The 13,258-nt window shown below is 44.4% G+C and overlaps 1 protein-coding gene across 2 annotated transcripts in view; it reads right to left on the bottom strand.

Moving 5' to 3' along the window:
- LOC119172759 (ornithine decarboxylase) overlaps nt 1-13,258 on the bottom strand; it is a 96,739-nt gene that overhangs the window by 15,380 nt on the left and 68,101 nt on the right. Inside the window, exons 1-5 of one of the 2 annotated variants that reach the window (XM_075892982.1) lie at nt 9,945-10,019; nt 6,865-6,954; nt 4,734-4,830; nt 2,223-2,299; nt 887-1,053 (exon numbers count right to left, since the gene is read on the bottom strand). In XM_075892982.1, the coding sequence (XP_075749097.1) occupies nt 887-1,053; nt 2,223-2,299; nt 4,734-4,830; nt 6,865-6,954; nt 9,945-9,950 (437 nt within the window). In that variant the 5' untranslated portion in view covers nt 9,951-10,019. Of the gene's footprint in view, nt 1-886; nt 1,054-2,222; nt 2,300-4,733; nt 4,831-6,864; nt 6,955-9,944; nt 10,020-13,258 lie in introns of those variants that run through there. The other variant, XM_075892983.1, reaches the window with a different exon arrangement.

The following is a 13,258-nucleotide window of genomic DNA, read 5'->3' as shown; positions in this document are numbered from 1 at the left end:
TCCTGTTATTGCCTCCGAGATGGCAGACGTGCTTGGTTCAACTGGGCTCCGCTAGATGGCACGATCTGTCCCGTTTAACTAAAGAAACTTCAACCAGGCGAAAATATTAACCAGGCGAATATTAACCAGGCGAACCAGGCGAAGTTCAACCAGGCGAAAATATTACTTTTGAATCACTCGCGCCGTTCCCCATAGTAGCGTCCGGCGGTTTTTTTTTTCCCTGAATTAAACAGAATTGAACACGCAGTATTTTATTGTGTCTCTTGATTCACGGCAGGTTCTTTATTTAGTGCAGTAAGCTCGATTACTGGTGTCTGATTGCAGGCTGTAACTCTGACACCATCGATATCATTTTGCAAATGTCCTACAATGGCGCATGTGGTTTTTGTACATTTACCACAATTTCTCAGTAAGTAAGGCACTGTTCCTAATAATATTGTCGTTTCGACGTTGTCATAGATTGAGCTTTCACTCTCACGTAAATTTTTATTGGACTTTAGTGTCCATTTAAAGCAAGCGGGGCTTTTCGTCGACAGCTTTTAAAAATTTTCACCCCCCACTCTGAGGATCGCCTGCTTGTGATACCTTCAGTGAGTACATTCAGCATGTGACTGAATAATTCCGGTCGATGAAGTTGGAGGTCCAACCACTACACAACCAAACATTATCTTAGAGTTGAGATTCATTATAAATATTAACACAGCTGCACAAACCTCGTATTTTGTTCAGTCATGGCACGTGAGGCAGAGAAAAAATACGTCTTTAAAAACTGACTAGAAGCCTAAAATAGGATAAATAGACGACATGGCATGCAGAATGGCGTCTTTTAAAACTTGCACAAATTTCTGCGCAAAATCTCACCGAGCAACAATATTGTGCCACTAACCTAGCATTCTTGTCCTTAATCTTCTGCAGCTCTTCCAAACAGTCGAAGGTCATCAATGTGACGCCTGAGCTTTCAGCGAAGTCTAAATGAGACGACTGCTTTGCAGGGTTTGCGTAGATAATCCGACTAGAATGAACTCCAGCACTCAGGACTGCTTGAATTTCTCTCTTTCCAGAAAAAAACACAATGAATACTGGTTTATTAAGTTGTGTAAAATATATATAGTCTAAACATTGGTGGCCAGGCAACCAAACGTTATTATTGCTGTATTTGGAAGATGAATTGACTAACATCTGCGTCCTTCTTTTCCTACTCATATTGCTCCTTAGAAAACAAAAGAAGCCAGAACGAAGATACAGCGCTTCCTTCGCGTCTTCCCATTAGCTTCTATCAGTGAAAACGAACACAGTATTGCGCGAAGTTGCAAGTTCGGATGCCTTTCTAATCATATGAATGAGTGACAAAAAACGTCTTTAAATCTTGTATACAAGCATTCAGATCTGTCATATAGCGGGAATAGTTTAATAATGCCAGCATGAAAGTTTTTAAAATGTTTGCTTATTATCGCTTATTTACTCGTGCTGTAACTGTATGTAATCAGAAGGAATCATCAATGTGAAGAGTGACATGCGACAGAGTGGTGTATGGCGTGACTGACTCGATATCATAAAATAACGTGTCCTTTTGCTTGACGTCGTGCAAGCGATAAAATTGCCTTGTAGCACTGGTGATAAACATTATTTGCTGCTTCGTACAATAATGTTTATTACCCCTGCTACAAGGCAACGTGAATACTCACTAGACTAACCAAAAAAATTTTTTTGTTTAGGTGACAAAACCATTCGAAAAAAAAAACAATTTCTCTGTTACGTACTTCATGAGTACATAAGCCAAAACAAGCGTAAGTTGTAACTAAATTAGAGATGTTATTATAGACCTATATCAGCTGGCCCGGATATCAATGCTTGTAGATATTTTAAACACGTTCTTTCTTTTTGTGATGCTGCCGATGGTACATCTGATCTGTTAACCATGCAAACTTTATTGGCGGTACGCGAAGGCCTGATTCCCGCCAATAAAGAAAACTATTTACTCAGTCACTGTGACAACTCTACTATCTAGTTCCCTATTGAGCATTATATATATATTACCTTTTTATTTGTAAACATGCACGACATATCTACATTTCTCGATCTCTCTTAGCAGAATTTGTCCCTTTGTAAATGAATGTTTCATCTATATTTTGTTGACGCGATTTCAATAGTCAATACATGTTTTGCAGCTACACTCTTTCAAGATTGATAGCTTTTTGCTTCGTTCGTGATACTTTTCTTACCTTGTTAGAACAGTCAAAGTTGACTCCTTCCATCGCCAAAGTTCGAATGACGATGCGATCGCTGCACGACTTTATTGCTGAGAAAAACAATAAAATAATCTTTGCATCGAATCTAATGAATTACATTCATTGTGATCTAATCGACTTTAACTGGGCAACTGGGGCAAGATGCAGTACGCAGTATGTGAAAAGTAATTAAATGGTATCAAACCACGGCAACTATACTCATCGCGGGAATACATGACTCTGCGTGTTTCGACTCAGGTCTATATGTGACTGCGTAAGTCGTTCATATTTCTTTTATTTCTTAACATTTTCTAAACTTTCGACTTTCTGAAATGCCGGTGTGTCTGCGTGGATAAGCATAATTGACGCATGTAGACGGCGGCTTTCTTATAGAACTGTTGATCCTGTGACCTACCGAGGGAGCCCAAAGCGCAAAATATATTTCATTAGCAGTGAGTATGAGTATCTTCACAGTTTTCGCTGACCTGTGATCGGGATCGTTGTGTGAATAACGATGTACGCCCCGCCGTGGTGGTCTAGTGGCGAAGGTACTCGGCTGCTGACCCGCAGGTCGCGAATTCTAATCCCGGCTGCGGTGGCTGCATTTCCCATGGAGGCGGAAATGTTGTAGGCCCGTGTGCTCAGATTTTGGTGCACGTTAAAGAACCCCAGATGGTCGAAATTTCCGGAGCCCTTCACTACGGCGTATACCATAATCATATGGTGATTCTGGGACGTTAAACCCCACATATTAATCAATAACGATGTACGTTGCTTGCGAATACACTGATGGCGCACGTTAGGAACAGTGGCAGTGACCGGTTATCGATGCAACGGGAGTATTTGACATTTTAGTAAAGATAAAAATACATATAACGCGACCGTCGAGTGCACACATCACAGCGTTTGCGCTGTGTGCCGAACAAAAATATGCGTGATCTCCAGGCTGAGAGGGACGAACGACCATAGCAATTGCCCCATTGTGCAGTCTCGGCAGGGCTGCAACGATGGTTGTGGCTTTACGATGAACACGTTCTGATATCGACCACAAAAACGATACCGCTGTGACAGCTTATCGTTGTCATGAATTGGTGCGAGGGAAGCGCGTCGTTCGTACGCGCAACGTTAGGGAGCACAAGAATCATCGTGCGCACTGACGCGCGAGCATGTTTGTCACGTGTTTTAGATGCGGAAGCATCTTATACTCGCGCCTTGTAGTGCGCCGTCCGCGCCGTCCGCACCGCCTTAGTTGAGCTAATTCATTACGTCTGATACAATAATCACTCGTTCTCTGCTACTGCAATATTCACGCGTTCATCAAGTATAAGGTTATTTGTTGCACTTCAAAAGCATACATGTGTCCGAGTTAAAACGGTCAAAGTTTCACATTAGATGCACCAGGATGGTAAAGTATTGGTACGGAAACCAGTAACACAAACATGAGCTTGTACGGTAAAGTTAGCTATTTAAAACCTACGCGAGCGTCGGTGCACACTGAACCATGCCTGTGTATTCAGGCATGTGTCTAACTCTGTTACCAGCCACTAAACTGTTTTAGCGGGACGGCTCAGTGCTCTCCCATAGTTGAGTACGAAGTACTCAAAATCGTTCAACATATTAGATGCGGAAGCATCTTATACTCGCGCCTTGTAGTGCGCCGTCCGCGCCGTCCGCACCGCTTCTCGAACATTCGACAGCTGACGCGCGCGCATGCGCCGTCGCCCACCATCTGTGCCGCGCGCGCTTCTCCTTCGAGAACATTCGACAGCTGACAGCGCATGCGCCGTCGCGCCGTCGCCATCTGTGCCGCGCGCGCGCTTCTCCTTTGAGAACATTCGACAGCTGACAGCGCATGCACCGTCGCGCTGTATATATACTCAAGGTCGGCGCTCGCTCGCTCAGTTGCCGCTCGTCCGTTGGTTCGTCGCAATAAATAAAACAACGCCCTTTCGCATACGTGCCGTACGTGTTCACTCATTTAACACCCCATTTCACAACCACGTTAACCAATTTAGCCATCGACCCAAGTAAGTCGCAATTTAACACCCGTTAACCAATTACATGCTTCCGCATCCTCCTCAGTGTTCCCCCGAGGGAAGCTGCGGGCAATTTTTTTGTATTTCGCGGGTATTTGTAATTGGCAGAAAAACACTGATGCCTAATAGATATAAAGTTCAAAACTATCTATTCGGACGTTTTGTAAACCGATCTACAACTTTCTCATTGAAATTTTTATCCGTGTATTCGCAATGACGTCACACTGCTTTCAAACAAGAAGAGGTCTATAGTCATGTGTGGAAACACTCATAGTAGGAATGCATGATCGTGGATGTCAGTCCTTTTTCATCTTCGTTCATCTACACTCGTTATACTGAGCAAACAATTAGAGCAGCGCTCAAAAATGAACAGCCCAGCGAACTGAGATTCAAATTGAATAGAACAACGCTCATCATGCTCATCATTGACGCTGAAACAGGGGAGATAAATGCTTGCCGTGTTTCTTACCGAAATAGGGAGTCACCTTCGGAAGCTGCTGATGCCATAGTTCCAGCATATTTTTCAGTTCAAACAGATCGCATATGAAGAACGAATTGTCTTCCTCCTAGAGAGAAGAAAAAACAAATGTGAAAAATGCACATGCTGCAGAAAAAAGTAATCGTGTGAAAAAGTAAACCATACGCAATACAACGTGAGAGCAACAGGCTTGGAATCGTGCTTGTGGGGATCATATATTAACGTGTTACGCAGTTCCTACTTTTTTTCTGGTAATCACCTTTTATGTACGTTTGATTCATCATATGGAGAGCCGACACCTGCACGATGCGAAACAGATACACCCTGAGAAATTACATAGGATTTTGTCTTCCAAGTTTTTTATACATTTGTACTGAAGTAAAAAAAATCACCGGCAGGGACGCCTCTGCATCCTGATCGTTGCACACTATCACTTCGAGATTACCGTAACCGGCATGAGTTTGAGAGAGAGAGAGAGAGAGAGAGAGAGAGAGTTACAGATTTGCTTGAAAACGGCTTTGTCCGCAGCACATTACCGCGCTTAAGAGAGAGCAGGAGTATATAAAAAAGTAGGGAGGTTACTTAGAATATGTCTATTTTGCTACCCCATAGTAGGGGAAAGCGAAATGAGAGAGTAAATGTGAGATGGAGAATACGTGAAAATGCAATTGGCACTATTTGGTCAATATTTTTCACTTTTCACTTACCTAAAAGGTACCGGCTATGTTTTAAGTTGAAGTGGAGCGTTGGCGTATGCATTTAATTTGCATTGTCATTCAAGCACGTACAACAAAACAGAAGCGTTCGACATAAGAACAAACACCTGATATAATAAAGTGCTTGTCAAAGTACCACAAATAGACAACAATGACAACTCCTCTAAAGCGATGTGTCTAGCGTCACAGGTTCACTTTCGAAACGTTAGGTACTCATTTGTCCATCGCTACCAAATTGTTTGTACACAATTTTGAATTTAAAGTATGCTAAGAATCACAGAAAGTATCAGGAGATAATCAGGCTAGTATATACGTCACTATATGGTCTTAACTATATCGTATGGACAACCAAATCAAGAATGGTTAAGATTATAATATACAGAAAGGTATACCGTAACCTGCGCTTCGCCGATGACATTGCATTGCTGAGTAACTCAGGGGACGAATTGCAACTCATGATTACGGAGTTAGACAAGGAGAGCAGAAAGTGGGGTCTTAAAATTAATCTGCAGAAAACGAAAGTAATGTACAACAACCTCAGAAAAGAGCAGCGCTTCGACATAGGTAATAGTGAACTTCGAGTTGTAAAAGAATATGTCTACTTAAGGCAGGTAATAACCACGGAGCCGAACCACGAGATTGAAGTAACTAGAAGAATAAAAATGGGGTGGAGCACGTTTGGCAAGCACTCTCAAATTATGGCAGGTAGATTGCCACTATACCTCAAGAGGAAGGTATATAACAGCTGTATCTTGCCGGTACTTAGCTACGGAGCAGAAACCTGGAGACTTACAAAGAGGGTTCAGCTTAAATTGAGGACGACGCAGCGAGCAATGGAAAGAAAAATGGTATAGGTGTAACCTTAAGAGACAAAAAGAGAGCAGAGTGGATTAAGGAACAAACGGGGGTTAAGGATATCATAGTTGAAATCAAGAAGAGGAAATGGACGTGGGCCGGGCATGTAGCGCGTAGACAGGATAACCGCTGGTCATTAAGGGTAACTAACTGGATTCCCAGAGAAGGGAAGCGGGTTAGGGGGAGACAGAAGGTTAGGTGGGCAGATGAGATTAAGAAGTTTGTGGGTATAAATTGGCAGCAGCAAGCACAGGACCGGGTTAACTGGCGGAACATGGGAGAGGCCTTTGTCCTGCAGTGGACGTAGTCAGGCTAATGATGATGATGATGATGATGATGGTGGTGGTGATGATGATGACGTTGATGATGGTGGTGGTGGTGGTGGTGGTGCCGAAACCTCAAACTGAAACAAAAGAAGTAGCTTTCCTTAATCGTTAGTTGACGAAGCCTTTTTTGGTATCTTAATAATCGCAACAATAGCAGTAAATGTATATTATAGTTTAGTGGACTAACAGAAACACCTAGCTTGAACTGTCGTTCGGTGTACTTACCTGTTCTTCCACGACTTTCGCTGCAACGTCACGAACACTGCACTCCTCGTGAACGAAGAAGCTTGCCTGGTTCGGCGCGGCCATCGTGTCCTGTGCCACCAAAACGTGTCAATCAATGTTATCGCTCATGGGCCACTGAAACATCATCTGATGTTTCACAAAATAAAGGTCACAAAATAAAGGCATGTGCAAACAATGTTTTGATGAACATTCATTATAAGAATAAGAATGCAAAGATTTGTGAAAGTTGCAGCAATTCCAGCTTCGGAATTCTTTACCTCCATGCAAAGACGATTGAAATTATCGACACAGTTCCGGAACAACATTTCCCTCGGCTCGTCTAAGTCAAGCAAGGATTCGGAGAGTACTAATTGTGTTTTGCACAACACGCACACCTCTCAACCAAATATTTCTCATCCTGCTTGCATTGACTAGAAGAGGCTATAACAATAAATAGAAGACGTTATAATATAAAGAGATATTTTTTGTATGCGAAAGACATTCGCAGCAGAGACATATCTGCCACATACTCAGACACCATCGAAAGCAGTCCAAAAATGAAGTCCATTCAATACGGAACAATCCGAAATATACATAACACACATATACAGTGCTGTGCACGTGTTTTTTTTTTTAGTGAATGTATATAAGGAGAGGTTGGTGCCAATGCGTGGCGCCGACTACTCCTATTCTCTTGCTCAAAAGTCGATATCGCAGATTTTGTAGCAAACACAGGGCTACATAGCACAACGCTTACTCAATGAGTCCACGTTTTTTTAATACAGAGTGATATGCGGCTTATTCTTAATCCCCTCTTGGACAAATTTTGCACCAACAAGCCTGTTTGGCAACATTTCAATAGGCCAAAAAGTAGTTTTCTTGAAACAGCTTAGGATTATCACTCCCGCTTTATGACTGACAGCTGACAGCGTAGGTAAAATTCTCATCGATCATTCTACGTGGCGAGAGCGAATGGCCTAACTCCTGAGTATTACAGTATACATAGCCGAGAAGTCCCTCAGGGAGGAGTGCTAAGGCCTACGCTTTTCAATCTAACCCTCATTGGACTAGTCGAACACCTACCAAGAACTGTAGAACTTTCTATCTACCCCGATGATTGACTGATTGATATGTGAGGTTTATCGTCCCAAAACCACCATATGATTATGAGAGACGCCGTAGTGGAGGGCTCCGGAAATTTCGACCACCTGGGGTTCTTTAACGTGGTGCACACAAGTATGAGCACACGGGCCTACAAAATTTCCGCCTCCATCGTCTATCTACGCTGACGACATCTGCATTTGGACATCAGGTGTGACAAGGCTGCAGCTTCGCGCCCGCCTTCAGAAGGCTGCCACAACGACGTCATGCTACCTTCGTAAACAAGGTCTAGAGGTGTCCTGCGAAAAATGTGCAGAGGTAGCATTCAAGCGGAAACCCATGTCTGTTTACAGAATATCGATTAATGGAGATCACATATCGTTCAGCAGAAGCCACAGGCTCTTAAGAGCCATAGTAGACAGAAACCTGTCGCGGACTCCACACGTGAACTGTGTGAAGAAAGCGGCTGATCGCAACATGTGACATGTTCAAATTTCTTGCAGGAAAAAAAAAATGAGGAGTACCCGTACTATTCATGCTACAACTGTACACAGTGTTATTTATCGGACTCTTGCGGTACAGCTTACCTGCAATATCTAACACCGGAAATACCAACCTGCGCACAATTCAAAGCATTCAAGCTCAAGCACTTAAGATATGCCTTGGATTACCCCGCAATGCTTCAACGGCTGAAACCATTGTCGTCGCTCAAGATCACTCTATCAGGACGCATATTATTACCGAGATAATGCTCATGCACCTCAGGCATTATGCCAGGATTCCTTCCCACCACCAGGTGAGCCTCGCTGCTGAAAGGCCCCGCACTACATACGGTGCCACTGTTTGCAAGCATCGCTCATCGTTTAGTGAGGCGAACGCACATGCATCAAAATCACTGCTTCCTCCTTGGAGCTTGAGCCGGCCGCGAGTTTACTTAATGATCCTAGGAATGCGGAGAAAATCGGACTTATCGACACATGCCTTGAAACAACTGAGTCTATTCCTGCTGGACCAGAACTACAGTAACCACGTGCCTACATCCAGGTGCCTGCAGTAACCAGTAACCTACATCAACGCGAAGCTTCGCTTCTCTATCGCCTTTGGCTGGGAGTTGTTTTCACGAAAGCTTATACCACGTTAATCGGGATGACTGACAGTGTGACATGCGATGTTTGCGGCACCGATGAAAATATCGAACACCTGTTGTGCCACTGTCCTCGATTTGCCTCAGAGAGACAAGTACTTGCCAACGCAATGCGGCGACTGGATGATCGGCCTCCTTCTGTGCAGGTGCTATAACAGCACCGTCTATAGGCCTCGACAGCCCGCAAGGCAGTGAAAGCCCTTATGTGTTTCTCGAGGACGATGGGTTTGTGTGAACGCTTGTGACTTGCACTGGAGTTCTACATGAAATAACTGTTTGTCTCTCCCTCTTTCTTTTTCTTCTCTTCCCTCTTACCATTCTTTTCCCCTTCCCTAATCCCCCAGTGTAGGCTAGCCAACCGGATGTCTGTGTGGTTAACCTCCCCGCTTTTGTTGCTTGCTTCCTGCCACAGTGGAGCCTTGAGAAGAGTTTCTGGCCAACCAGAAGCTGGAAAATTAGCTTAGTCTAATCGACCAAGCCCCCCCCCCCCCCTACCGCGAGCCAGGATTACGACTACTTGGCCGCAAATGTTCAGTAAAAAATAAATAAATAAATAAGTTTTCACCTTCACCACCGGTCCTCCAAAACTTCTGAGTGGGACCATTTCATTCACGTGCACATTCGTCGAGAAATTTCACATCAAATGACCACCTTACACGCTCACGTTTGCTCCCCTTCACTTAATTTCTTCTTCTGAAAAGGTGCAGGCGAACATGCCGTAGCCCTCCGGCACTGTTTTCTTCGCAATATTGTAAAGTTTATGTAAGCTCCAAGAATATCTCAAAATATTCCTCGAAACAATTCGAAACACTCTAGTGAACTACCATCATCTCACCCTCATGAAGTCACGGTGTATTTTCCTTCGAGTAATACACAGCTCGATGAATTCGGCTTACCTCCTGCTGCCGCCGCTGTCGCCTTAGTGCGGGAGGAAACGGGAACACCTGGTTTACGATTTCGCCACGTGTCGCAAAAAGCATTGCGTTCGCTCTTGCCTCACATGTTTCTCTATTTATTTCTGATTTTTCGATAATCCGCAAGAGCGTTGAGGGGAACGGAAGTGGGGCTTCAAATAGGGCGCAGCTGATATGAAACGAAAGCTCTGCTTGCATTAGCAAGAGAAGATTGTTGGCCTTGTTGGTGCAACATGTTCGTGAAGTTAAGCGCCGCACTGAAATGACGAGGACGGGACAGGGAGAATACACACGCACTAACTTTCAGCAATGATTAATTGGAAGCCGAGTCACTGAATATATGCGTGAAAATGGCGGACACTCAGACATGCGCAAATGTGGTGCCAGCGTACCATCGCGATAATTATCCCGAAAATAATTGTCAATTCTTCATGCCACCACATATGCTCATGCCTGCAGAGTCCGTCATTTTCATGTATACATTCAGTGACTGGTCTTCCAATAAATCGTCAATTGTTGAAAGTGTGTGTGTGTGTGTGTGTGTGTGTGTGTGTGTGTGTGTGTGTGTGTGTGTGTGTGTGTGTGTGTGTGTGTGTGTGTGTGTGTGTGTGTGTGTGTGTGTGTGTGTGTGTGTGTGTGCGTGCGTGTGCGTGTGCGTGTGCGTGTGTGTGTGTGTGTGTGTGTGTGTGTGTGGTTCGCTAATCATTTAACCTGTCCAATATTTTTCCGAATATGCGTACCGCGTCCCGCACGATATAGTTAGCGCAAGCGTGAGCGTGCCTTTGCGCGCGGGACATATTCGTATATTGCTTTTTCAAGTTTAAGTAGCTTCTGTTCGACGGATACACTCCACTACACTGAGAACTGTGTTTTTTCAAGTGTACGCGCGAGGCGATAGCTCTTGATGCTATTGTTTCATGTGAACGAGATTCCTATAGGCTCGTACTCTGCTCCAGGATTCGATATCCCATTGTGACTGACTTTCCTGAGCCAGTATAAGAAACTCTATGACTCTTTGTTTGCCCCGTCTATTTGGAGCAAATGTTCGCTATATCACTTCACTATCTTTCACATCGCAGCAACAAAATCGTCTTCATTGTCATACTTTTGACTTGTCAAATTTCGTGCTCGAACGATCAATTTCACAATTTACAGCGCCTCAATGAAGTTGCTAAAAAATATTTCTTTCATAAATGCCTGGCTTAGCCACCCTGCGGAGCTCTAAGGTCCATGCCTCTCGCAGTTAAATGTTGCTATGAATCATCCTGCAATTTCTCTTTTACCGCAATATAATATCGTGGTATACAACGTGTTGTGGTGAAAGATGTGCAAAAGTACTGGCATTTCGACGAACACGTCGACGTTGCTTGTTTCGCAATCAGTTTTTACAGGACGTGGTGCAACAGGGAAAGCTCTTTACACGGCTTCAATGGAAAAACAGGCACAAAAAAAAAACAGGACAGGGAAACACGTTCGACACAACGCAGCGTTGCGTAGTCCAGTATTTTGCACCCTTCTGCTCTAATGTACATGAACCAACTGGTCCAGTCCGGTTGGTTAATGAACATTACAGAAATAGGCGCAGTGTCCTCCATTCTCGGCGAATGTTCTAATCGTGCAGATTGCTTATAAAACGCGAATGGTGAAAGATACATTGTCCGCGAAACGCGAGCACTCGCGATCACGGTGGACTCTTCCATGACTTACTTATATATAGCCTACGCAATATCCACCCATTCCACTTCCAACGACTGTGTTCTAAGTTCGCCGTTTTCTTTATTGTTACTGTCGGTTTTTTCTTACTTGGTGCGCACAAGTTTGCCCAATAAAGAGTTGAATGTTCATCTCACACTATTCGCTGTTGTCTCCATTCCTTCACAACGTCGCAACCACGTGGCATTTGTTCGAAGTGCTTCTGTATCCACGTGTCAGCTATCCACACAAAATTTCCAGCCGCATTGTGGAAGAACAACATCGGCCAGGATACGAACCCCTTTCCAGTAAGAACAACAACAAAAAAATGAAACTATCGTGACCGCAACAGCAGCCGCCGTGACAGCTCCAGTACGGCCTGCAGTGATCGTGCTGTAAAAATTGAAAGAGCCATCGCCATTTCATGCATTTTCTATGAGACTACTGATGAAGTTCCTAAGCTTTACGTAACCTCGCGAATGACTGGTGATAAATGACATTCATACTGAGGCGTTCACGTGCATTGGCAGGGGTGTTGGGGGGGGGGTGCAAAAAGGGACACTTCACCCCCTCCCCAAGCCACTACACTATATCACTCCCACCCCCCCCCGTCCGTAACGGTGATGCTACCCGTGTTTGCACTCCCCCCCCCCCCCCCAAACTGAATCCTCCCGACGCACATGCCCGTGGTGACGTGGTATGGGGGCCTGGCAGAGCACGCGGGATAGCTCATAGGCTTATGGCATGTGCATGCATTGTTGAGTCACGCTGTGTGTGCCTTCTTGTTAGCATGTCCACGCTTCACTTTAAAAATGGTCATGCTTTCAACGCAACATAAAAGGAGGAAACCAAACTGCTCTGTTGCCTGCATATCTCGCGAGGCTAGATCTGCCCGCTGCTACAACATTCTCTTCCTCATTTACTGAAGATGGGAAAATAAAGGGTGGGCTTGACTCTTGAGTGCCGGACAAATAGAGCTCTGTATATGCCTTGCACGATAATTAACGTTCTTGCTTTCTGCTGTTCTCTATGGTACAAGAGCGGGACGGTATAAAAAATCAAATGCATTGATTATGTGTGAAGAGTCCTGCAGACATTGACAAAACTAGCCCTTGACATTTTTACGTATTGTTACCACTTACGTCATGTTTCAAGCCTGTTACTTGGTCAAGCGGCTTGTCGCTTTTTTTCCCACTATGCTGTATTCATGGAAATAATAATAATAATAGTAATAATAATAATTATTATTATTATTATTATTATTACTTCGCCATGTAACTACTGGGCTGTACCTCAAATAACTCTCTCTGCACCACTTATATGCCAATATGCTTTGAACTTCTCTTCTCCTCTCCTCCCCCCCCCCCCCAATGAGCAGCATAGGCGTGTGCCCAAGAGGAGCAGCGGGGTGGCCAGCCTCCCCCTAATCACTCAAGAGGGGGCATAAAGTCAGCAACCCACATTGGCATGGCATAATAGGGAGAGGCGGAGCTGTGACACAGGGGAGAAGGTGGCGCAAAGTCAGCGCCCCCCCCCCCACCCT

This window comes from Rhipicephalus microplus, chromosome 4, assembly GCF_043290135.1.
Source record: "Rhipicephalus microplus isolate Deutch F79 chromosome 4, USDA_Rmic, whole genome shotgun sequence".
Lineage (NCBI taxonomy): Eukaryota > Metazoa > Arthropoda > Arachnida > Ixodida > Ixodidae > Rhipicephalus > Rhipicephalus microplus.
Note: the sequence above shows the minus strand (reverse complement) of the source record. Positions and strands in the feature narration are given on the sequence as shown.